General features: G+C 37.8%; 4 protein-coding genes across 7 annotated transcripts in view; 2 read left to right on the plus strand and 2 right to left on the minus strand.

The window, feature by feature from the left end:
- The first annotated feature begins 39 nt into the window (after nt 1-39).
- On the plus strand, nt 40-1,458 carry LOC129099517 (ammonium transporter Rh type B-A-like). The gene has a single exon (XM_054608770.1). The coding sequence runs from the start codon at nt 40-42 to the stop codon at nt 1,456-1,458; it is 1,419 nt and encodes a 472-aa protein (XP_054464745.1).
- Nucleotides 1,459-4,969: 3,511 nt separating this feature from the next.
- LOC129099807 (RNA-binding protein 39-like) lies at nt 4,970-12,976 on the plus strand. Of its 4 annotated transcripts, none has more exons than XM_054609190.1 (16): nt 4,970-5,165; nt 6,619-6,676; nt 8,265-8,314; nt 8,441-8,632; nt 9,528-9,581; nt 9,725-9,766; nt 9,876-9,993; nt 10,085-10,243; nt 10,362-10,499; nt 10,592-10,657; nt 10,739-10,943; nt 11,201-11,287; nt 11,394-11,487; nt 12,002-12,107; nt 12,239-12,317; nt 12,430-12,976. In XM_054609190.1, the coding sequence occupies exons 2-16, from the start codon at nt 6,626-6,628 to the stop codon at nt 12,528-12,530; spliced, it is 1,542 nt and encodes a 513-aa protein (XP_054465165.1). In that variant the 5' UTR covers nt 4,970-5,165; nt 6,619-6,625; the 3' UTR covers nt 12,531-12,976. The 4 variants fall into 4 exon arrangements, with proteins under 4 accessions (XP_054465165.1, XP_054465166.1, XP_054465167.1 ...); XM_054609191.1 differs by having other exon boundaries at nt 10,085-10,237; XM_054609192.1 differs by lacking the exon at nt 9,725-9,766.
- Nucleotides 12,977-14,843: 1,867 nt separating this feature from the next.
- Nucleotides 14,844-24,670, minus strand: pabpc1l (poly(A) binding protein, cytoplasmic 1-like). Its single transcript, XM_054610052.1, has 16 exons — nt 24,501-24,670; nt 22,667-22,871; nt 21,192-21,385; nt 20,451-20,566; nt 19,671-19,810; nt 18,633-18,727; nt 18,175-18,312; nt 17,544-17,639; nt 16,862-17,122; nt 16,600-16,687; nt 16,399-16,518; nt 16,189-16,325; nt 15,952-16,060; nt 15,717-15,847; nt 15,337-15,412; nt 14,844-14,993 (listed from the first exon to the last, which is right to left on the minus strand). The coding sequence occupies exons 2-15, from the start codon at nt 22,857-22,859 to the stop codon at nt 15,350-15,352; spliced, it is 1,881 nt and encodes a 626-aa protein (XP_054466027.1). The 5' UTR covers nt 22,860-22,871; nt 24,501-24,670; the 3' UTR covers nt 14,844-14,993; nt 15,337-15,349.
- Nucleotides 24,671-24,844: 174 nt separating this feature from the next.
- The window catches only part of LOC129100427 (14-3-3 protein beta/alpha-1), a 4,477-nt gene continuing 2,970 nt past the window's right edge, over nt 24,845-26,351 (minus strand). The window contains exon 6 of the mRNA XM_054610054.1: nt 24,845-26,351. This exon is cut by the window's right edge and continues 389 nt beyond it. The gene's annotated coding sequence lies outside the window, so the exon portion shown is untranslated.

Here is a 26,351-nt window from a genome sequence, read left to right on the forward strand (position 1 = left end):
AGTGGAAGTCCCTGTCATTTGTCCCAAAGAGCAGTCAGGATGAAGACCAAGTCGACCGGCCTCAGAGTGAGGTTACCTGTGTTTGTCTTTGTCACACAGGTGATTATCGTTGCATTATTCGCTTCTTTTGTCACCTATGATGAGCAAACGGACGCCCGGTTCCAGACTAACCGGACTAACCCCATGGACAACGCTCTGTACAGGGACTACCCGGTTTTTACGGACATACAGGTCATGATATTCCTCGGCTTCGGGTGCCTGTTGGCCTTTTTCCGACTCTACGGTTTTGGGGGGTTGGTCTTCAACTTCCTCACGGCTACCTTCGCCATCCAGTGGGCCATCCTGGTGCAGGGCTACTTCCAGTTCAGCCACGAGGGTAAGATCCACCTCGGCGTGATCAACCTGGTGAATGCAGAGTTTGCGTGCGCCGTGGTGCTGATTTCTTTTGGTGCAGTATTGGGGAGAACGAGTCCGCTGCAGCTGCTGGTCATGGCTCTGCTGGAGGTGCCCGTGTTTGCGTGCACCGAATGGGCCGTGCTGAAGTATCTGAGGATCAACGACGCAGGGGGCTCCATTCTAATCCACCTGTTTGCCTGTTACTTTGGCTTGGGGGTCTCCTTTGTGCTCTACAGGCCATGCCTTAACGAAGGCCACGCCAAGGAGAACACCAGCTACCAGTCGGACATCCTGTCGGTGATTGGGACCTTGTTCCTCTGGGTGTTCTGGCCCTCCTTCAACTCAGCATTGACCCTGAAAGGAGACGACCAGCACCGGGCCGTCATCCACACTTTCCTCGGCCTCAGCGCCTCCACGCTCACGGCCTTCGCTCTCTCCACCATGCTGAACAAAAGAGGAAAGATCACCATGGCCGACGTTCAGAACGTGACCCTGGCTGGAGGCGTGACGGTCGGGGCGACTGTGGATATGATGATCTCACCAGCGGCCGCGTACTCTCTGGGTATAATGGGCTGCACAGCGTGCATGCTGGGCTACAAGTACTTGACCCCCGTCCTGGCACGACACTTTAGGATCCAGGATCAGTGTGGAATACATAATTTGCACGGCCTGACGGGACTTATATCCTGCACTGCGGGGATATGCGCCATACTGATGGCCAACGAGGAGACGTATGGCCCCAGTTTCTATGAGATCTTTAGCCACAGAGCACCAGTGGAGGGGGACCCCAAGCTGCAAGAGCTCCAGATGTTGATCCCCGGTTTAAAGCCGGGGTTGGGGAGGACCGCCCGGGAGCAGGCTCTCTACCAGGTGGCAGCTGTGTTCTCCACCATCGGAGTGTCAGCGCTGGGAGGCGTCCTCACGGGCTTCGTCCTGAAGATGAAGTGTTTCGCGCCACCGCCCGATAATTTCTGTTTTGATGATGAGCTGTTTTTTGAATTTCCTCTAGATTACGATTCACCGCCTGAACTCAACAACACAACGGAGGATTCTGCAGCATGACATGTGATCAATGCATTTCACTGAGGGAGTAAATGTGAATAAGCCTGTAATTGTCTTTATAACTAATTGTTTAAATTCATGACGTTGTAAATAGGATCATAAATAATAATGAGTGCAGAGACAATGTCGAGCACTCTTTTTCTAATGTAACCAGTATTGTTGTTATTTATTGTCCTACATGCAAACATGTGAGTAATATAGCCCTAATGTGAATAAACACTTTTTGAACTGTGAGCATTTTTATTAGAATAGTAATTATGTCAATAATTCAAGCTGTGAAGTCAGCTCAAGCTGCAAAATGTTTATATCCTTGAGCTGCACCATCTGGTTTTCATGGGAAGTCGAAAAATACAATAAAAAAAAAAAAGAATAACGACAACAAAAATGCAATAACATTAAAAACAATGAGCATCATCTACATGAAAATAATGAGGAATATAATTAATTTACAACTGCCGGACCAAATTAAGTTATGTTAAACATATATATTGTTAAAGTCTTATATTATTATTATTATTATTATTATTATTATTATTATTATTATTATTATTATTATTATTATTATTATTATATTATTATTATATTCCTTTATTGATCCCCATGGGGAAATTCGGGTGTTGCAGCAGCTCAACTACATAGAAACAGATAATAAATATACATATATACAATAAAATAAAATAAAAATAAAAATAAGAATAAAAATAAAAATGTACAGTATATCCACATGGGGTGTGGTCAGCATGATAATATATTATTATTATTATTATTATAGAGTAAACATTGATGTACAAGATAAAAATACATTAAAAAGAATAAACAAATGTTTTAAGTTTCAGAGGTCTGGTAGCCTGGATGTTGTGAGTACAATCTAAAATGGAGATGGAGGAGCATTGACATTTATTCATGCTCATCACTAGATGGCGACAGAGAGCCGTGAAACTGAAGAGGCTTTGTTCTCGCGATGAAAGACGAGATCTCAAAATCTCATGATGGGTTTTCTTGCCCGGAGTAGCGTTTTACAGGAGGAATGTTGTCGTTTGATGCAAACCCCAAAGGAAGAGCGCAGGGCTGCTTTGAATGGTCTTTGTTTAGATCATTAGGCCCTTAAAGTTGTAAAATGTAAGAATTGATGAATCTAGATGTGTTTTCTTTCCTCCATTCATGTTAATGAATCCGAGAATGAGGGACAACATAGCCTGGGAGGCGGGGTTTAAGGGAATACTACTGCGCATGCGCACATTGGGCTGGTATTGCGGAAGATCCGGGTATTTCCACACCCGGAAGTCGAACTTCAGTTCCTTTTATAGAGGCATGGTTTGAGATGTTTGACCATAAAAGGCATCTAGAGGTTGTTAATAAACGGCCTGCAGGGTGGAGTTTATTAACAACTATTAAAGTTTAAATACTAAAGGCCTAAATCATAGGGTGACTAACTGCTGTATCTGAAATCAGGTGTTTTATTATCATGTATTTAAGTTAATAAGATAAGATAAGATAATCCTTTATTAGTCCCACAGCGGGGGAAATTTGCAATATGATATTATAACAGAAGTTCTCTGTGTAGCCGTTCAACATGTACAAATGTAATTGTTATTCATGCAAAGCACAATGGAAACTATGGTTTGTTACCCTGTTAAACACAGTCCTAATTATTCCTAATTATATAGTTAATTAAATATATATTACATAGCTGAATATTTATAAATCAGATTCTAGGAAGTTTGGAGATAGTTTGTGACAACTTTAAATGTATATTTACAACTAATAATCTGCAGCAAGTTAAGTATCAGTGCTCTTGCAGTTTTCATTTATTTAGGCTTGTGTACCACCAATGTAAAATTTAATAAAATAAGTGGCAAACAGCAAATGTTCCAAGACCTGGTGTTCAGGAATTTGCATAGAGATGTAACCAACATGTGTGCCTCTTTAGCATTAGTTATTTACAGATTTATACATGACATCTTAATTGGGCACTGTATTATAATTTGAAAGTATTTGACTAATGTGGATTAAATTTAAGAGCAGCAGATACAGAAATATGTTTTTGTAACCATCAATAACAGTAATGTTGTGTACTTAATTTAGATGGTAAATTAATTTTCTATGGCAAATCGGGTTTGCTAATTATGTATCTATCTATATTTACATTTCTCTAAGCACCTGAACTTCCCCACTGGGGATCAATAATTATGGTTTATTTTATAATAGGTAAAGTGACAATATTGATAATGATATTTGAACTTTAGGATATGTATTTAATTCCTTATCTTGAGATACTTGTGGAGTTTTTAGAAGAAAAAAATCATAGGAATTGGGAGTTTTTGTGACAGTTAAAGTCTGACATGTTCTGCTTGTTTAGCAAGATTGTCTACATTTCTAAACTGCTGCTATCATAGGACCTCCAACAAACCTGGTCCGAGATCACTTGGGATATATACAAAATGTAGGTGTGTCCAAACTTTTGACTGGTACTGTATGTATGTTGTAACATAATTGGGTAAATGTATAGTGAATTAATTGTAAATGATCTAATATAAGGGCATGTATGAATAAATGTGAGGGAACTGTAAAATGCTTGAAATGAATCACTGTGATTACAAACTGGAAGCAAACATCTAAATGTCCTGGTCATTTTTTGAAGTTTTATTATAAAAATACACAGTATATAAAATGAGTGTTTCATTCAAAAGTCAAAAGAACCTAAGAAGTAAAACTTAAAGACATGAAAACATATATTACATTACATTACATTACATTACATTACAGTCATTTAGCAGACGCTTTTATCCAAATGACTTACAGGAAGTGTATTCAACATAGGTATTCAAGAGAACTACTAGTCACCAGAAGTCATAAGTGCATCTCCTTTCTTAAACAAGCATCTTAAAGCATAAACCAGAGCAAAAGTATAGTGCAGAGGCAAATTACTATGAAAACAATAATTGCAACAGACTAATACGAATATAATAAGTGCTACAAACTACTACGAATAGGATATTAAACTATTTAAATGTCAAAGGTATATATATAAAAATAAAAATAAAGAAAAAACATTAAATGAGAAGGTCGATCTTTTGACTGGTACTGTATATATATATATATATATAAAATAATATAAAAATAAAAAAATATATATATATGTAAAATAAAATAATAAAAATAAATAAAAACATAAAATAAATAAAAAAAATAAAATAAATAAAATAAAATAAATATATATATATAAAATATATATAAAATAAATAAAATAAAATAAAAATAAAATATATATATGTAAAATAAAAAAAATAAAAAAAAAAAAATCATTGAATGAGAAGGTGTGTCCAATACAGTACCAGTATTATTTCACATACTGGTACTGTATGTGAAATAAAGTTATTTAATATAATGTAGGCATACTGAGTCCTTCGGGATGAGACTGGTGCAGTACCGCTTAGTTCCAATAGGTGGCGGTGCAGCGAACCCGAGCATCGCCGCTGCCGCTAAACCTTTCGTAGAAGAAGAAGGCGACGAAGAAGAAGGAAGGAGCCCAGGCCACACGACCTGCCACGGAGAGTTGCTAACCTTTACCAAAAAAGCTTACATAACTTCTAAAATCGTGATTTCAACTTATCTGTGTGTGATCTGCCGAGGGGGAGGCGTCGAGAGGAGTCTCTACAGCCGCACCTGTCCCGTGATATTGTGACTTTAACGCATCATTTCAAACGGTAACGTCGATGTTTGCTAATTAAGCTAACAAGCTAACTAGCTAGCTGTGCCGCGGAAACGCTGTTAGCATGTAGCATTAGCTTGTTTCTCTCCCTCCTAATGTAAACATGCCTGACTGCTGTACACATCCATGTTTAACACGTGGTTTATTAGTGACGTGACATGTATGTTTATTGGTATTTACATGAGGAGGCTAGTGAGACATGGAGGAGGGTCGTGGATGTATGCTAATGTTTAGACGGTGGCTAGTTAGCTTTAGCTTCATGCGTGTTTATCTTTATGTAATCTCTAATGCTGAATATATATATGTGTGTGTGTGTGTATATATGTGTATATGTGAGCTCTGTGTGGGGTTAAGGGTGACATCTTTAGAGTTAGATTAATGTAAACAATGTACATGTTGTGATGTAGATACAAAAAATATAGAAAACTACAACAAAAAGTGTGTGTATACACATATATATATATATATATATGTGTATATATATATATATGTGTGTATATATATATATATATATATATATATATATATATATATATATATATATGTGTATATATGTATATATGTGTGTGTATATATGTGTGTGTATATATATATATATATGTGTGTGTGTATATATATGTGTGTATATATATGTGTGTGTATATATATATATATATATATATATAAATAATAATCCTTTATTAGTCCCGCAGCGGGGAAATTTGCAGGCTTACAGCAGCATAGAGGTAAAGTGCACACAAGAGACATAGTAAAGAAAGACAAGATAAAAATGAAAAAAAAGCCCAAGTATTATATATATATATATATATATATATATATATATATATATATATATATATATAGATGAGAGTATAGTACTTCTACTACAGCTGCAGAGTACCTGTACTGCAGAGAAGTACTTGAATGTTTAGAGGAAGTGAAACCACTGAGCATTAAATGTTTCATAATCCTGTAAATGTTTCTGAACATCATCTGCAGTTTTTTAAATAAGTAGAAATCAAGAAAGTCTTTCCAGGTGATAATTGATTGAACTCCATGTTGAATATAATTATTATTTTTTTATAAACATTTCACAGGATCAAACCACCACGCTTCTTTAGATAAAATAAAATAATCCTCTATTAGTCCCGCAGCGGGGAAATTTACAGGATTACAGCAGCATAGATAATAGTGCAAACAAGAGACATAGTAAAAGAAAAAAACAAGTATTATAAATAAGCAATAAAAACTGTAAAGAATCCACAATAACTGAAATATTATCTATACAGACAGAAAACTATTATAAAAGTATAAATCTCTGAATCTCCTTTAAAAAAATCCATGAATTATACAAAATTCCAACATCTATTAGGCTTAGGCTGCTGGTTTATTGTCACTGTTGCCGTAACGCTGTAGTAGTGTCTTGTTTTGTGAATGTAATCGTGATCATCTCTCTCTCTCTCTCTCAGGATCATCATGGCTGATGATTTTGACGTTGAGGCCATGCTGGAGGCTCCATTCAGAAAGGTGGGTTGCAGATCACAGAGATATGAGGCCTGTTTCACTGTTATGATTTACTCTAGAGTCCTTTTTTTATATTTGCTACTGTGACAAAGTTTACTTGACTGTTGTGTGGTGTAATTTGAGTATTTCAAACGCAATACAGAATTATAAATAAATCCACATCTATCTCTCTTTATAGACTTCCCTAATGATATCTCACCTCTACTCCCATGAATTCATCTTTGATTCCACTGTGAACTGTGAAAAAAAGGAAGGTAGTTATTGTGCATATACTGATGTACTGTGGTTCACCTTAGGACTAAAAGAGACTCAACCTAGAACATCCAATCCCTATTCGGTTGCAACAAGGTGAATGCCAATGGTTAATAAGCCCATCTTTACCTGTCCAGCAAAGGAGGCAGTATTCAGATTTACAATCTGCATGCCATCACGCTTTTCTGAATGTACAGTCCTATATGACCCGTTTTCTAGAACGTCGTACACTTTGTTGCTTTGAAAGAAAAAAAATGTATCACTCTGTCATCTTGAAGTTTATTTAGTTGTGTTAAGAAAAACAATTTTTCACAAATGAATAAGGTATACTTAATTGTGTTTGTGTCAATCTATAACTGTTTTAAATCCAATAGTTTGACATCAGTATGTTTGAAAACGCAGATATTGCAGTTGTGGAGCGTCATTGTGCGAATACATGAGCCATGTCATGATTTTATGGCAAAATACAGGTGAACTATTAATTTCTCTTGCAAGTAAATATGAATACTGCCTCTTTGCCATAGTCAACTGTTATGTGAAACAGCATCTTGATTTTGCATGCTACACAATACCACAGATATTGATATATTATTAGAATGACTGTACAATAGATTCTTCTATCTAGCATCATTGTATTTTAATTTGAGTTGCTTTTAGTAGTTAATAATTACTTCTAAAGTCAAAAGGTTAGAAATATTACTTATAACATGCAAACTAAAGATAATGGCAGTGTAACACGTGGCTGAATTTATGGATTTATTTCATTTTTTTTTTTTTTTTTTTTTTTTTTTTTTTTTTTTAAAGTTCATTTATTTCCTTGGGCGTCAATATTACTAAGAAGTGTGAATCCCTGTTTGCTTCAGGGCAAGATGTGTGACAGAGGTGGCATCGAGCTCTTACAGTCCAAGAACGAAAATGGGTGAAGATCACTGGACTGACACCAACCACACAGGATCTCTTTTAGTGGTCGTGGGCCATGCGTGGTCACATGATTAGGCACAAATAGTGGCATTGGTACGACCTATAAGAAGGGGAATGGTGGAGATGATCTGACTTCTGACAAAGCTTCCTGAACTCAGCTAATGTGTTGGAGACTCTCCCTTTACTTTGCTTTGTTGCATTAAGTACTGAGCAGCCTTGTAATAACCAGGAGTGGGATGGGAAGCTATTGGGGTGGTGGAAGGACACTGTCCAGACATGACAGTAGGGAGTTATGAAGTATTTTTATTAATTGAATATATTCTGCATTTTCTCTTGTCCCACCCCCATCCCCTTTACCTTGACGACTTGAAATGTTTCATCTACGTCCTCATGATGTTCTTCTATCAACCTTGCTTAGGATGAGATCAAGTCCTCTCATGCAAATGGACATGATGAGCAAAGCAAGAAGTAAGTTTTCATATCTTATCTGGCATATTAACTGTGTGATTCTGAGCTACATGATTTAAAAAAAAAAAGAAAAGAAAAAGTGTTTTAAACCTTGCACAACGATAGCAGTGTTGTAACATGTTTCAGAAAAAGGAGGAGCCGCAGCAAGAGCCGAAGCCCAAGCTCTAGGAAGAGAAGAAGTCGAAGCAAAGACAAAAAGAAGAGTAAGAAGAGGAGCAAGAGCCGAGAAAGAAAACGAAGCCGCAGCAGAGAGCGCCATCGCAGCGGCTCCAGGAGCAAGGAGCGCTCCGGGCGTTACAGAGCACGCAAGAGCCCAGTGTATGTGGCCTTTTACACTTCATGACCTACACACTTTATCAACTTTATTAGTGACACCTGCACAATCTAATGCATTCCAATGCAATATTTCTGCCATAACATCTATTGTTGCAAAGTTTATAAAGTTCAGTTTTTGGCAACATCGCTAGAAATATTATAATTTATTGTAGATTTTGTAATTGAGGTAAAGGAAGTGTTGTAATGCAGTCTAGTACAACATTACTACTAAATTTAGACTCTGTAGGCAACTGCAGGCTCATATCTCAAGTTGCAACCAGGGACAGGAAGTCTTGAGCCGGATATCCGCTCTCCCCCAGAGGCTGATTATCATCAGACTGGTGGTGGTGCAATCTCAGAACCCGCCAGCTAACGAAAACCTCAGCTGTCAAGCATATTACTCCATTTCCACCTTTTTGACAGTGTCGGCTAAAACTGAACATTCTCAACATCATAAGCTTGTACAGGTGTGCCTAATAAAGTGGAATACGGAGAGTACGGCGGTATCAACAGCTAGCAGGTCTGCCTGGTGTGTAATATGCAAACAAGAAAATAATAATGTCCTTAACTTTCTTCTTTGACAGAAAAAAAGGTTCAGATTTCCATAATTGAAATTAAATATATTTGTGTTTGGAAAAAGGTATTTGAATAGGCAAGTATGCAAAGTGACATACTTGTAATCGGAGGCTTATCAGTTATTAATATGTTCTTGTTTCCTCTTCTGTAATGTGTGAAATGTCTTCTGTGCATTTTAGAAACTGGAGCAGGAATTTATTTGATTGCTAGTTTCTCCATTTAGACTACTGCAGTAGACGTCAGTGTTAACAGTACAAATACATTTTTCTCATACACAGCATGTGCATCAAAACTGAAAATTTAATTCTTCTTTATATTTTAGCCGGAAACGTTCAAAAAGTAGGAGCCCTTTCAAAAAAGAGAAGAGTCCCATCAGGTGAGATTCATTTTTACATTACTACTCATATTTTGGGTGGGGTTGAATTCCTGATTTTGTTACAGCACCCTGAAATCAAGTGACTTTTTTTCAAACTCACTTTGAGGTTTTAACAGATCTTTAAAAATTTGTTTCTATTCAAGAAACTTTGAAGATGCTATCGGGCCGTTTAACAAAATCAGGGAGTATGTCTGATTTACCTTTTTCCATTTTCCACAAGAATTCATTATTTTAGTTTTAGTTTGCAGAGGCATGTTTTTAAATCTAATGTTGTTTTCTCTTTCTTATTTTAAGGCAACCAATTGACAACCTAACTCCAGAGGAGAGAGATGCTCGCACAGTTTTCTGCATGCAGCTCGCTGCCAGAATCAGAGCTCGAGACCTGGAAGATTTCTTCTCCGCTGTCGGAAAAGTCAGTCGGTTTTCGCGTCATTGTCGCGTATAACCCGGCATGTCTGTGTGTAGAAACGATCTCCTAAACTGTCGCCGCTTTCTCGTTCCAGGTGAGAGATGTGAGAATGATCTCAGACAGAAACTCCAGGAGATCAAAGGGCATCGCATACATCGAGTTTGTGGAGTCTTCTTCTGTACCGCTGGCTATTGGGTTGACCGGCCAGAGGCTTCTAGGAGTGCCCATCATCGTCCAGGCCTCCCAGGTGGATGTCTCTGATTATTTCCATCTGATGTGACAAGCAAATTTATAACCAACACGTTGTGATTTGGACAAATTAGGAATTTCTGCATAAACTGAATTGCATTACTTTACTCGTGTAATTACAGGCAGAGAAAAACAGAGCTGCAGCCGCTGCCAACAACCTACAGAAGGGCAGTTCAGGCCCCATGAGGCTGTACGTGGGCTCGCTGCACTTCAACATCACCGAAGAAATGCTTCGAGGGATCTTTGAGCCCTTCGGAAAGGTCAGGAACGAGACTCACATACAAGTAAATTATGATTTTGGCTTGTAGATGCATTCGTGACAATCGTGTGTTGCTGTGTTTTGTTTCCAAAGATCGAGGGAATCCAGCTTATGATGGACAGCGAGACTGGACGATCCAAAGGATATGGCTTCATATCGGTAAACAGAGCTTCTTTATCATCAACAATGCTCACATTTTTTTGTAGCTAGTTTGATTCTGACGTCTTTTGCTTCTTACAGTTTGCAGACGCAGAATGCGCTAAAAAGGCCTTGGAGCAGCTGAACGGCTTCGAGCTGGCCGGCCGTCCGATGAAGGTGGGGCATGTTACAGAGCGCTCCGACTCATCGACGGCCAGCTCGTTCCTGGACAACGACGAACTGGAGAGGACTGGCATCGACCTCGGCACCACGGGGCGTCTGCAGCTTATGGCTCGACTAGCAGAAGGTTCGTACTGGCCTGCAGCGTCTTTTGTATCGACCGTACAGAGGCACAAAAAGTCCTCTTATATCACACCAGATAACGTCATTCTATTGGCAAAATTTATGAATTTGTGAATGGCTCTTAAAGGATATTGCTCTTCTCATCTAACTCTGGCCAGTTCCTTAAATGTCACAATCTGTCAGTTTCAGGAAGCTGACAGAATCTGTGTTTTTTTGTTTTTTTTTAATTAACAAGTTTTAATTTCTCTCTTCTCTTCACAGGAACCGGCCTGAAGATCCCTCCTGCAGCTCAGCAGGCTCTACAGATGACCGGGTCCATTCCCTTTGGAAACATCTCTGCTCCACAAGGTGAGGGTCGAGATGATGGGAAGACATTTTGTTTGTGTTGATATAGTATTTCTATATTTTTCATAATCTACGCTGACAAACAATGATTCTCTTTTTGTTTCAACAGTTCAAACTCCAACTCCAAGCCAAGCATTGAACCTCCCATCACAGCCGCTGGCCACACACTGCCTCCAGCTGTCCAACCTGTTCAACCCACAATCGTAAGGATGTTACATTTGTATAGGTTCACTTTTTTTCTTTTTAAAGATTTCGTTAAATCGGCACTCAAGTTCCCAAATGTGCAGTTTTTGGTCTCTGAAACAATCTCTTTATGAAGAGATTTCAGTGGCGAGGATCAAAATCCACCTGTACATCATTTTCAGTAGAATTGCATCTTTAAAGATTGCGTTTTCTAAAGTTGCTATCAAAAAGGAACAATTCCTACTGGTTTTCTGCTGCAGCTCAGAAAGGAAACGCAAAAACAATTTCAAGTTAAAAATATAAACTAGAAGGTAACCCATATTTATTGTCTGACACAAACTGCAGAAAACTCATATTAGCTTTAAAACACACAGTGGATTTTGTCCATATATTTTATTGAAATCACTTTATGAAGGGAACCAACCAGTATATTAAAAAAGTTAACTTCTTTTTAAAATCTTCATTTCAGGAATACCAACTACTTTATATTTTAAAGCCATTGTATTTTTAACACTCCCAAACTTGTTCTCTCAGGGAAAACGATCCCACCTGGGCCGTCGAGATCCAAGACGATGTTATCGAGGAGTGCAACAAACATGGAGGAATCGTTCACATTTATGTTGATAAGAACTCTGCTCAAGTAAGTTGACACTTCAGCGTCACTTCACCCAAATATCACTTATTCCCAGTGGATTCACAGACCTGATATTAAAACTGGCTCCTGAGAGACATCTTTTGTAATCTTTTCTGTCTTTCTTTTTCCCCACAAAGGGTAATGTGTACGTGAAATGTCCCTCAATACCAGCAGCGATGGCGACTGTAAATGCACTACATGGACGCTGGTTTGCAGGTTTGTAACAATTCCTTTAGCTTTTGAATCCATAAAATGCAACTTCAAAGAACAGAATGTGGAGAAAGTTTTCCAGTTTCTTAACAATTCCCTGCTCTTTTTTTTCTTCCAGGCAAAATGATAACCGCCGCCTACGTCCCCTTACCGACCTACCACAACCTTTTCCCCGATTCAGTAACGGCGAAGCAGCTTCTAATGCCGGCACGCCGATAGTCTGACACATGCTAATGGAAGTCAGTGTAAATACATTTGTTTGCAGTCATGAAAACAAAACTCATTGAAATTAGTTGGCAGTGTGTAATAAAAGTTGCCTCAACTTCATGTGTTCACAATTGAATATTAGCCAGGTTTTTTTGTTTTATTTTTTTTCTGAGTTGCTTTTCAAATTTTTCGTGGGTTTGTGTTGTAAACTACCACTGAGAAGTAATCTGCAGTTATCTATTGGTCTGTATGTTTTAAAATATTCTTGTCTTATCTGCTTGTTTAAATCAACAGTTTTAGATTTAAAATAAATTGCAAAGAGTTACAAAAACTGTGTTGGGTTAATAGGCCTTAAATGCCAAAAGTATATCAATGTCAACAATAATCCTTTGTAACTTTTTACAGCCATAATTTCATTTTTTGTATGAAGGCTCCCAATAAACTTTGGCAAATTTGACAAGTCATTTTATATTTTTGTCCCATTTATTAGGGAGTTCCTCGTACCAGAATGTCTAAATTTGGACCCTGTGTTTCTCTATTGCTGGTCACTTTAATAATTTGTTAATCAAATTGGATTCAAACCGGAGTTCCTGCTGTCAAAAAAAGTGCTTACAAGAGTGAATAACTTGTGTGGAAAGCTCTGTTCATCAATCTGAAGATGGTGGTGACATTTACCAATGCATTTCAGTTTTATTGAGATTTCTTGTGAACATTAAGCAGCACCAATCTATAACAATTGTGATTAGTTTTGAGAAGACTAATCCGAGTGATAACCACTAATAGAGACAACAGGCCTACAGATAATCCAATGAATAATGTGCTAAACATGCTTATGTTTTAAGATTTTTCTAGAAGATCTCAATAGAATTGTCTTCAGCTTCAAAGACAAAGCTGTCATTCTGTTTGGCCTTTTAAACTATTGATTCCCAATAAAAAAAACAAGGCAGAAAGAGACCTCAGAAATGAAACTACAGAGCGTTTAGAGACGCCTACCAAAGGTGGAAATGTGCATTTAGTGTCCTAATCTGAACTTCATTCAGTTATATCTCCCTCTACTGTGACTGAACCCACAGAGTAAGATCACACCAGCAAAACATTCTCTTTTATTGTTTCAGATGTTTTCAGTTTTTTTAGTAAAGTATACCATGAAATGTCAAAGAACTTCATAGTTTAGTATACAAATAAATATATCATAGTATAGTATGGCACAAAAAAAGTTAATAAAATGTCATAGTATGGTACGCCATGAAAATATATTATAGTATGCCACAATAATGTTATAAAAAAAATATAGTATTGTATGCCAAAAAAAAAAAAATTGTATAGTATGGCATAAAAAGTCATAAATCTTGTAGTGTATGAAATACAAATGTCATAAAAAATGTCATAGTATGTTGTAAAAAATGTCATAAACGAATATCATAAAAGATGACATAGTAAAAATGTCATAGACTGGTTTGCTATTAAATGTCATAAAAAAAACTTCAAAGATGATAAACAAGCTCCTTAAATGGGCTGTGATGTCAGCTTCAGGTATTATGAAGTTCTGGACATAAGAGATATTGATGTTCTATGGTAGTGTAAACCACACGTCACGTCCAAGCAAGCTAAGTAGGCCACTGAATTTAAAGTATTTTGTACATTTTCAATATTCAACATTAAACATAACAGCTGGTAATGAGAAAAATGATCCTACCTGAGAGCTTCAGCACAGAGGATTGTTGTCTCATTGGCCTCAGAGCCGTAGAAAGAGATTATATAGTGCCAAAACTCGCAATACAACAAAACAGAATTAAGTGGGTTCAATGGATAGCACAAGTCCCAAATTTCTCTAATCAAAACATCTTCCCTAATTATCATATATGAACTTATATTTTGCACATTCAACTCCATCTGTTTATGAATGGGCTCAGTGCTACTTGAAATATGTTGATATGTGTTCCAAATCTTGTATGTAATATGGTGAGTAAAATGGTTTCTTATTTAATTTTTTTCTGTAAATCTTTTAACTGAAGCTTGAAAAGTGCTACATGAATTATCATTAATAGTAATATAATTTTAATCCTATCATTATAATTTACATAATTATTATTAGTTTGGCACACCAAAATGAAAAGGTGAGATATATATTTTTTTTTTTTACAAGAGAAAAAACTTCAAGGATTACTACTAACTGGTAATCTCCCCCACCTTGACTCCCGGAGCGTCTCATTCACTGTGTGGCAGCGGAGACAAGTACAGGTCGCTGTATTGCTGCGTTTCCCTTTTGTGTGAAACAGACGACATGAGACGGGTTTAATGCATGTACTTTTAACTTTATCTTCTAACAAAAGGTATTGCAACAACAAAATAGTTTTTAACTTTACAAATGTCTTTACTGTCAAATTACATTTTCCTCTTTTCTTTTTTTCTTCTTTTTTTCAAAGTTTTACTCTTTTTTTTATTATTTTTCCTCCTCCAGAAAGTCGTCGACATCTAGAAAGAAAAAAAAAATGACATGATTAAAGTCTTTAGTGGCAACAATCAATTTCTGCAACTTTTTGTGAAAAAAAAAGAGCAATATCTCTTTCATTTAACCAAATACTGTAACTTGATGTAGATATTTGCAAAACCGTTTGGGATTGGTGGGAGGATTTAGCGCTTGAGCTCTTATGTTCTGAGCAACTGAACATAAGGTCACATCTTGAACAACACCTGCCAATGAAAACAGATACTTGAAACCTAGTAACTGTAAACCTTGGATACTGCCATGTGTTGTGAACAGCCAGGTGCTGTAAGGATTCTGTCTCTGAACAGAGGAAGAGCGGTTGCTGCTGACCTGAAAGGACTCTTCACTTCTTAGGAGAGCATTCCTTCGCCTGGTGAGCCTGCAGGACGGCGATCGCCTCGTCCACCTGTGTATACGATTGGGAATTAATTGTTTTAATAATTTTGATGCGTCAAAAGTTATTGTTTTACTTCGGCCGACACTGAAAGTTTCTGGTGAGTGTTGTGCTTTTATCATTGTGCGCCTCGTCTCTCCTTGCTCTCACTTTACGACTATCAGATTGAGTGGTGACAAGCTCATCTATACGAAAGTATAAAGCAGACATCCTGTGGTTAGTCTGCTCTAGAAGTTTAGTCTCCTAGTGCAGACTAATCAGCACTAGTCCACAACGGCAACTGTATTATAGCAAGAGGAAAAAAAGCAAATTCTACCTTGGCGTGCAGGGACTCGGGCGTCTCCAGCATGTGCAGCAGCTCCGAGTTGTCGATCTCCAGCAGCATGCCAGTGATTTTTCCAGCCAAGTTTGGGTGAAGGGAATGGATCACTGGGTACAACCGCTCCCCTAACATCACAGCAGGGAGAGAGGATTAACCACCAAGTTTATTCAATGGACACAAAAAAAAAAAGAAGGTGGAGGAGGAAAAGCAGAACTGAATGATGGCAGACCGAGTAGCTGTTTCTGATCCATGAGTGGAGCTGCAGCCAACATGGAGGTGGTGAGGGGATCGTGGCCTTGAAGGTGCACCGGCTGCTCCATCACAGGAGCAGGCATAACCTGAGGAGTGTTACAGAAGAAATGGCTGTAAACCACTTTTTTTCTTACAAGAAAGGCTACATAGTGATGATCATTATTTCATTTCTGGTCCTGGAATAATAAAAACAGAACAGTACAGACTACGGTACCTGTATTCTAGTCATGGGTGCAGGCATAGTAACGACCTGCTGGACGTTTCTCACTGCAGACGAGTACTTGTACTGAGCGCCTCTGGTCATACCGGGCACGTCAGTACGGCCTCCCACAGTCTGGGTGCCTATGTTGACTAAATAAAAGACATTACAGGCATCAGAGTTTACCGTCCTCATGGACAGAGTTCATCATGTTGTCATTCTTACTCGTCTTTTGCGAGGAGCTGATGATGCGTGGAGCCTGGGTGGAGGCCTGTCTGACCGTAGCGATGGGGGTCGATCCGCGTCGGGGAACAGCGTTGCCAACAAACTGGGTTGAGTAGGGGCCTAAAAACAGGACGCGAGATATTTACACACATGGCATAGATCCGTATATTCATGTGATCATGTAACAAATGACCCATTCACCCTGCATTCTGGGTGGTTGTCCTGTCCAGCGAGGAACTGGTCTCATGTTGCTGACGGTGTTGTGGTTGTAGAAGGAGCGAGTGGGAGGCTGCAAGCGTATATAACATAACATATTACAGGTCAACCCCTGGATTACAATTAATTACTAAAGTACTAATTGATAAATGCATAAATCAATTACTGAAAATAAACTAAAAAAACATTTTCAACATAACAAATATATCAGATTCCCTCTCTGTTCTCACTGGTCAGACGTCCATACCTGTGGCACCGTCATGTAGTATCCGCCCTGCTGGTACGAGTCGATGATGGGACTGGTCATGGTCCTCAGGGTAGCGAGTCTCTGCATGTATTTGTTGGTCAGGATGGCTTTACGCTCCTCCCTCCGCTGAGCCAGAGCCACGTACAGAGGCTTGGTCGCAACGATTCTCCCGTTCATTTCAGTCACTGCTTTAGTTGCCTCCTCGGGGGAAGAGAAACAGACAAAACCGAAGCCTTTGCTTTGGGAGCCGTCTGTCATGACCTGCAGCAAACAAGGAAGCGTATAATGAACTTAACAGCAGAGCTTGAGACGGGAGTCACAAAAACATAGGACTTGTGACTTTGACTCTTCTGCTGCGAGGCTCAACTAAGTTGAAGCTTTAATTGCCATAAAGTCTCTTGACTTGAGACTTGATGGCAAAAAGCTGAGATGCATTATGAGACCCACATATATTAGAAACTGAATGTAGTTTTACCTTTTGGAGTTCTGTTAAACTATCGCCAATAGTTTAAGGTTATATTGATAACATTTTCATCCAAAGAAATTCTGGAATCGTGTATACGATTGGGAATTAATTGTTTTAATAATTTTGATGCGTCAAAAGTTATTGTTTTGTTAATCTCTGTGGAAGACATCTGTTATGTGAGTGTACTTTTAATGAAGGAGGCCCAAGTCTCATTACCTTGGCGCTGGTGATGGTGCCATAAGGGGCAAACTCCTTCCGGAGTCTCTCGTCGTCTATGCCATCGTCCAAGTTCTTCACGTACAGATTCACCCCCTGGAACCAGAGTAAAGAATGACACGGTTCATGCTTCCACACCATTTAGTTTGGTTTGTCCTTTTTATAGGCAATTTAACTTTTCATAACATTTTGCAATGTCCTTGTGACTTTGTAAATGTCCTCTTGTGACTTTGTAAATGTCCTCATGTCACTTTCTGTGTAAATGTCTACATAAATGTTTTACTAAATGATGAAAGTTCTGGAATCGCCAATCGATTTTTTTTTTTTTAAATGACTCAGTATCTGCTTTAAATAAACATGCAGTAGGTTTTTACCATTACTTTCTTCAGTTTTCAGTGTAACTGTAAGCAAAGAATGTCTTTGAAACATCAGGTGCTCAGCTACCTTCTATAAATTAACATCTGCATAAAACAATTAGGGCAAAGCCTCCAATGGGAACACTACTGAACCGACTACTACTTCATAACTATAAATATACAATGATAATAATGAACATATCAACTGTAAATAGATCAAAGCAAGACCATTGAAAATGTCTTCTAATGACAGTATGCATTCAGCGCAGCGGCACCTGGTAGCGTTGGATGCGATCCTGTTTGATCTGGTCAAACTTGCGCTTGAGCTCTCCCTGTCGCTCCATCCGCTTCTGAGCCCGACCGGCGTAGATGACCTTCCCATTGAGGTCCTTCCCGTTCATCTCATCAACTGCCTGGAAAACAAGGGGGAGCGTTGACATGTTTGTTATGTCGTAGGTTCATCAGGAGAGAAGCCCTGGAAAGACGCAGGGAGGGGGGGCGACGACGAGAACACAGGCTGTCATACCTTCCTCAAACTTGCGTACAATATTTATTAATATTGAACATCACTTTGCATTTGTTGACTAATGAGAGATTACAAAAATCTTCGAATACAGTTATTAGCACATTGTTCTCTGCCAATGCACTGAATTGTCCATAAACTATGAATCAATGCTGCCTTAATGTCTAATACAACGAGCTGCACATATCCAGGCTGGGTGACACACACTACCTTCTGAGCGTCCTCGTGGTTAAAGTAGTTTACAAAGCCAAATCCTCGTGAACGGCCCCTCTCATCCTTCATCACCCGCACACTGAGAGTCCTCCCTGAGAGTTTGAGCACAAAACAGTCTCTTACTGATATGCAAAGTGTTACATACCACTGTTATACCAAATGCGCAGTGGTTCCAATTCATTAACCAGACTGTGGCAGCCCACCATACTCGATTTTGTCCCACAACAGTTTCATAATGAAACTAAAAGTACTTGCTTGACATCTCATTGGGTGGGCTGGCTGGGCGTATTTTTATGAAGAGAAACAGGCTCTTCTTCTGTTTGGAAAGGCTACAGGCAAAGTGGCTTTATATACTTAATATCAAATACTACTTAAAGGCAGGGTTGGTAATCTCCAGAAACTAGCAAAAGTACGCTAGATTTTAAACCTCAAAAACTCAGCCCTGTGTTGCAAATTCTTTTCCAATGAAAGTAGCTAGCAGTATAGCTCCAAAAGTCGCAACACTGACAGCTCGGCCACAGTTACCGCATTTCTTTTGTTTTTGTCAGAGCATTTGATTCATTGATTGCGGTCAGGATTTAATGAGTAAAAGATTACCAACCCTGCCTTTAACACCATAGTTTAGTTGTTGATTCATATTAAGAATCTGAATCTGCAAAGTAACAAGTGACTAGTATTGTCAAATAAATGTCGTTAAAGAAACGTCATTAAAAGCACAACATCTGAGATGTAGTGGAGTAGAAGTACAAAATGATGTAATGGAAATACTCAATTAAAGTAGACTACAGGTGCACAACTCATAGATCTAGCCTCATCATTTTGCTCTCAAAGTGCACCAGATTGATGCATTCAACCTAAAAATGTACATTTGCTTCCGGGGGAACATGGACACCCTTAAAGAAGTCCATGGTCTGCCCATCCCAGTCTCACAAAATCCTCTGGGAAACTCTGCCGTAACATTCAGTCCATCACAGAAAAGTTCCCCTAACTGAGGAGAGCAACACACAAAGAATAAGTAAAAACGTTCTTTCTTACCAAACTCATTAAAGACTTCCTTGAGTTTCTCATCCGTGTAGTCTTCACCAAAGTTTTTGATGTAGACGTTGGTGAACTTCATAGCTTTCGTGCCAAACTCCATCTCTCTTTCCTTACGGGACTTAAAGTGTCCAACAAAACTGCAGACAGAATCAAACCCGACACGGAGGGAACGACGATGACGGGAAACAACAGAAAGAAAATACGTTTTTAAAAGTATTTTGTTTCAGCACACAGCATAAAAAAATAAATTAAAAAAAACAGTTCATGAGGACAGAAATCAAGAAAGCAGCATGTGCAAACATTGCAACTTCAATACACAGCAGTCGCAAAACAAAAACTATTATTTCTGTAAACATTGTTCACAGCAGATTCCAAAAATGTTAGAACAAATGTCAATATTTTCTCCTTCCATTGTGAATGAAAAACCTACGCTGTATAGACATGATCCCTTTCTGATGATCTTACTTTGGCTCTTTAGTCCTAAAATCACAACACACACAAAGACAACAGACCTGGACACAGATCCTACTTATTCACTGACCTAAGCAGGGTCAACTGACATGTTTCCCCCAGAAAATGGGCCTTTGGGTTGACAATGCCAGATTCCAAATGTTTACCTGTCTTTTGACTGAGCAAAAAACAAAAAACAACAACACGGAAAAGTCATCCAGCATTAATTTACAGCTATATAGTTACGTTATGTATATATTCTGCACTACTCTTTGCCTCAACTTACTTTTTCTGCCAACCTATTTCGATTGTTTTTAGTTTACTCACACTTTCCTATCATTCAGCAGCATCCCATTCATGGTGTCAATGGCCCGGTTTGCAGCCTCGTGGGTCTCAAAGTGAACAAATCCATAACCTTTGGACCCTTTCTCGTCACAAACGACCTACAAGGATAAAAGGCATTAAATCATAAAAATTGCAGCGCTTTGGCAACAAAATAAAAAAATTCTCTCATTTTTAGTTTATAATGTGAAATCTTTTATTTGATCTTTGGACATACTTTGCAATATCATTTTTCTATTGAAACTGATTGATTTCATCAGATGTCGCGTGAAGGTCAGCAGAAGGCTAAACTATTAGCAACAGTTTCTCTCCACCCCTGAAACGCTTTGCCGATATCACAGCTGGTCATCTCAAATGTTTGCTTAAACAATTCTGACACCCAACAACACAGCAAGATGACATTTTAGATGTGTAACTTAAACCCAATTCCTTCTGATGGCTGCCAACGGCAACCAATAATGTCGAGCCCTGATTGTACTGTTTAGTTACAAGTATTTTTGACATGTTATGGGTTTATGGCACTGATCATCAGTTCTGTTTGTGTGATTTTGCAAACTTTTGCCACATCAGGATATACTTAATACAATATGAATATTGTCATTACAGCCTTACACCCCCAAACATACCATGCAGAAGATGAGTGTATTGTCAAACATGTGCTTAATACTGCAACAGTGAAATATCAACCGTGCAGTCAGTAAACAAGACGACGACGAGGCCACTTACCTTGCAGGACAAAATATTGCCAAAGGCTGAGAAGGTGTCATACAGCGCCTTGTTGTCAATGGACTCGTCCATGTTCTTGATAAAGATGTTCCCCACACCGGACTTCCTGAGTCCTGGGTCACGCTGAGACCACATGATTCTGATAGGCCGACCCTTGATAACGTCATAGTTCATTGTATCCAGGGCGCACTCCGCTAAGATAATAATAATAATGATAATATAACGTCACCAATTCCTCTTTTTAGCCATTCAGCATTTTCATTATATTCGACATAAATCAACACAACTCATCATGCAAGACGGTGTTTCTCAAAGTCAAGGACATTTCCTCGTTAGGACGGTTCCTTCCAAATAGGGTCCTTCAGAGACGAGGCAAGACTCTTTCCCTGCATTCGTTTCATTGAGAAAATTCAGTACAATAAAATGTTCTAGTAGGAATATTGATTTTGCATTCCTCAAATCAATATACACTGATTCAAAACATGTAAGGCTATTTTAAAAATGTAATAAGGAAAACAGGGATTTTTACAATTATTATAATTCATAAAGGTTCAAATGCTCTCCTCATAGATACCAGACTCAATTGAAAAAAACAGAAATTTTACAATGCCCATTGTAAAAACACACTTCATTGAAACTCAACAAACAAAATAAAAATCAGGCCATGAAGATCTAATATGAGTGAAGATACAGGAACTGGAATGGCAATTAAAAACAATACTGGGTGGACTAATGAGGTGAAATAACTGAACGTTTACTAGCATTTCTTCCATTTCCAATTCAGGGGAGAGAAACTGCATTGTGCACAAAGGATTGTGGGTGTTTCAAGAGCGAGTAGGATACACAGGTAACCTTCAAAACATCCTCAACGAAGGACTCAGTCTTCAGAGAAAAAGGATCCTCGACATTGGAACAGTTCTTCGGTGGGATTCAATGTTGTAACATCCTTGAAATTCAGCCGCTGAAGGATCCATTCTTGACTTTGAGAAACACCGTCTTGTCACAGCTCTGTAAGACTTCCTTTTACCGAAACAGAATAATCTGATTGGTTGAGCGACATTATGTTTCGTTTCTGGTGAATGTTTGCTTGATAAAAAGTGATAATTTATTTTTTCAGGTAAAAAAAAACCTGGAAATTTGTCACAGTACAACAGGATGATTTCTGCAAGATTTGAGGAATCAGCTGAATTAGAGTTTTACTTTGCATCCACTTGAAATCATTCCCACAAAATCATGAAAACATCAAATTTGATATATTTCATTCATCTTTTGTCCTTCATTCATTTTCAAATTCAGTTATTGCTCATGCCTATTTCTAGACCATCGCTGTGGATCCACAGTGGGTGTTCATCCACTGTGTTGCACAGTTATTAGTCCAGAGTATTACTTTGAGAATCATTTAAGTATGTTGATTTAATTTTCCAGTGACAAATATTGCATTTTCTAAGTTTAAAAAAGAAAAACAGGTACTTTACCATCAGCTGGTTGCTGGAAGTTAATGTAAGCATATCCCAGAGATCTGCGGGTGATGATGTCACGGCACACACGGATCGACATGATGGGACCAGCGGGAGAAAATTTCTGGTAGAGCATGGCCTCCGTGACGTCGGGGTGCAGGTCCCCTACGTACAGAGAGGCGAGGGGATACGATGGTCCACTGCTGTTCATCTTTGGTGACAGCTGGTTCAAGAAATAAGAGCGTTTTGAGTATTAGATTGTAAAAAAATGTTTAACAATAAAAAAGCTTTTATCCTCTGAGTTGCCAGTTTATTAGGTACACCAAGTTTCATCCCATGCAAACCTCTATAAACAGTGTAGCAACAATTTCTACCTTTTTGGAGTATCAAATGAGGAACCAGCGACCAAAGCTGTTTGTTGTTTTTTTGCAGCCACAGTTGCTGTTTGGAGAGAGCTTAAAGGAATAAAGAGCTATGGATTTTTCTCTAAAAGGCAATATTTTATCAAACAAAGAAATTATTGAACGGTTCGCCACACATCTATAAATAAATTGTTTAATCAACACAGTCGATTCTGCGGATTGCTATCGGCTGATATTCAGTAAAATATTGCAAAAGGGAGATCAACATAAATGTTTTCAAGTTGCTGATCCCTGATAATGCTTCATGTCTGAACAACAAATAGGTTAATAGAAGGAAAGCTAGTAACATTAGCAGCACCGTAGCTAACAGCTAACTTACGGCGGTTCATTAAAGTTACATTATGATGCTTTATTCTGTAAAAACGTACGCTAACTTATAACTTTATTATAATGTGTTCAAATGTAATCTTGTAAATGTAATTTTGGCGAGAAACCTGAATAAATACAGTTGTTTGAAGACATTTTCACATAAATATTAAATAGAGGTGAATTATGGCCCGTCTAACTCGGTAACACTAGCTCTAAACAGCTTATAATGTAATTGAATCTACTAATGCAAAGATTTCTATCAATAAAAATATAATCTTTTATTTCCTAATCATTTAAATGTGTGTTTTTATGCAAATAACCACTATAAATGATTTGATCAAAGTAACACTATCTCTAAGCAGCTTATAATACAAACAATTAATGTCAAGGTTTTTTAAAAATCACTAAAAATAGAATTTTATTTCCTGATCATTTAAATTGTATTTTTATTTAATGCAAATAACTACAATCATTGACTTTATCAAAGTAAACAAATTTAGATTTTTTTTTAATCAATTTACACAGATTCTGGACAGTTCAAAACATTGAAGAATTTTTTTTTGTTTGAGACCAGCTGCAACACCAAAACAACAACAACAACAACAACTATCTGCATGGACTAACATGGCTAAACAATCATTCATCACATGTATTCCAAGGAGGGATAAACATAATTAAAACACCCTTCTGTTAAATGCAAAAACAGTTCAACACAAATTAAAAAAAAATCCAAAATAATCAAAATGTTCAAATCAATCACACTTTATTATGTTTATCCAATTAGGCGTTCCCCATAAACCATGTTTGGTTAATTGATTGATTTATGTGAATGATGACGTAGAGAGAAAAGGGGGCGTGGCTAAAAAAAAAAAAAAACAAATTAACATTTATTTATTCATATATTTTATTACTTTAAACTTAAATAAACATATAAGATTACAAAAAAAGTGAAAAATAAAAAGGATTTAAATTTGTTTAAAATATTAATTGGCATGCTAAGCTAGCTGAAGCTAAGCTACTTCCAGAGCTTCACCTTAAAGGCAGAGAGCTATCCGACAGGTGAAGCACCTCTGAACTTACATTAAAAAAGATTTAAATCATTTAAAATGAACTCTACTTACGGGTTTTATTCTAATTAGCCAATGCGTCCGGATGCTGTGAGTCTGTTTTCAGGGTTGCGGGTTTCCACGTGGGCGCCGGGACGTTGTTTTCGTTTAATTGCGACCGTGGAACACCTGCGGTATCCCTCCGCGCACCCGTTTCAATTAAGAACGTCAGCGGGGCAGCGGCGGAGTGATGTGACCTTCCGCGGTGAAAAGTAGTTCTCGGCTAAAAATCCAATTTCTTACTTTCTGAGTGAAATCACAGCTTTGTCATCACGTCTTAGTGAATCCAGGCTATCTTTACAAACTACTAAATCAGTTAAAATTCATGTGAGCAAAAGAAAGAAGACGTAATTTGCCTGTTATCTTAAACGAAACTTTATTTCACTGAATGGTCTTTGACACTTTCCTATTTCTTACATGTATAGTGAAACTAGAATGGTTTTAAGATACATAAACACAAAGCTAGAATTACACCAACCATTGTTTTATCTCCATTTCGTCATTGCTTTTTTTTTTGCTTTTTTTAAAGAGCTATTCTAAAATTTTCACAACCACGTGTGTGCACTGGGTAAATAGACTGTTACAGAAGCAAATTTTTTAGCCATAAGACTTGTCAGTAAAAACAAAGCAAGTAGATACCTGATATACAGACAGGCTTCGTTCCACATTCACTAACTGCATTTTCATCAAGCATAATAATAAACTGACATGTTTTTTTGTTTTTTTTTCTCAACAGAAGATAATTTCAATTCATTGGAGCATTGTCAGAGTAAACAGACTGTCAGCTAAAATGTGGAATGGTGTCTTCAACTACAATATGTGGAATGTAGTGGTGATAAATGGTATTGTGACACTGAGCTTCTTTCCAAAAGGGATGACTTGGATTTTTCCCAAAATTGCACCTTCAAAATAGACCTGATTTTGCGAGGCGATCGTTCACACCAGCTAATCCTTCACAGCAGAGATGCACCCGGTGGAAACTGACGTCAAGATTTAGCTATTTAAGTTTGTCTGGTCTTACTCTTTCCCTTTGAGATTTCTAAAAAAACAACAAGCAGATGCTGCCACAGAGGCTGCGAGAGAAAGCCAGGCACAGATTTTTTTTTTTTTTTTTTTTTTTTTTTTTTTTTTGTTGGAGAAAACAACCGCTTTAAGAGGAATATTTTGCAAGCAGGGTTGATACAGTGTGGTAAGACATTTTCAATTAACATCAATAAAAGGTTACTTTTTAGGTTTTACATACAGATGATAGTCAATCTTGCAAAATACATGGAACCACATTTACGCACATACAATTTTCATTGTACTGAGATCAAGCAGCACCTGAACAGTGAGTAAAACTACAATGACAATCCATACTAAGTTAAAAAATAAAATAAAATAAAATAATAAAAACGGAGCACTGCCTTTCCGAGAAGCCTAATAATGTGGAATGTCTGAACAAATCTAACATGACAATTTAAGGGGTCCCTTAAAACTTTGAAACTGTGAATTTGTGAACATGATCAAGGAGCATTACACCAAGATGTCAGTGTCACAATACAGTCTGCCTCCTTTTCTGTATGAGCCCACAGCAGAATTGCAGTTGGTTGTTAATACAGGATTGTACGTGTGCCTGGAAATTCAAACACAAAATAAAAAAATGTTTTGGGGGTTGTGAAGCAAATGGAACGCCTACCATCACAGTGTTTGGTGGAAATCAACTGCCAGTATATTCACCATACAATAAAACCTGTAAATATCATGAGGAATCACAAATAAGAAAGTAACAAAAAAAAATAAAAGCACAACAAACTAGCTGGGACAAAGGGATTTGGAAGGACGATTAGAATTCACAACAACCCCCCCTCCCACCCCGACCACGCA

This window comes from Anoplopoma fimbria, chromosome 12, assembly GCF_027596085.1.
Source record: "Anoplopoma fimbria isolate UVic2021 breed Golden Eagle Sablefish chromosome 12, Afim_UVic_2022, whole genome shotgun sequence".
In the NCBI taxonomy this organism is placed as follows: Eukaryota; Metazoa; Chordata; class Actinopteri; order Perciformes; family Anoplopomatidae; genus Anoplopoma; species Anoplopoma fimbria.

Coding starts and splice junctions, on each gene's coding strand:
- LOC129099517 (XM_054608770.1), top strand. CDS start 40: ATGAAGACCAAGTCGACCGGCCTCAGAGTGAGGTTACCTGTGTTTGTC.
- LOC129099807 (XM_054609190.1), top strand. CDS start 6,626: ATGGCTGATGATTTTGACGTTGAGGCCATGCTGGAGGCTCCATTCAGA. Junction 10,944..11,200: donor TATGGCTCGACTAGCAGAAG/GTTCGTACTGGC, acceptor TTCTCTTCACAG/GAACCGGCCTGAAGATCCCT. Junction 11,488..12,001: donor AACCTGTTCAACCCACAATC/GTAAGGATGTTA, acceptor TTGTTCTCTCAG/GGAAAACGATCCCACCTGGG.
- pabpc1l (XM_054610052.1), bottom strand. CDS start 22,859: ATGAACAGCAGTGGACCATCGTATCCCCTCGCCTCTCTGTACGTAGGG. Junction 20,567..21,191: donor GCAATATTTTGTCCTGCAAG/GTAAGTGGCCTC, acceptor TTATCCTTGTAG/GTCGTTTGTGACGAGAAAGG. Junction 16,688..16,861: donor ACTACATGACGGTGCCACAG/GTATGGACGTCT, acceptor ATACGCTTGCAG/CCTCCCACTCGCTCCTTCTA.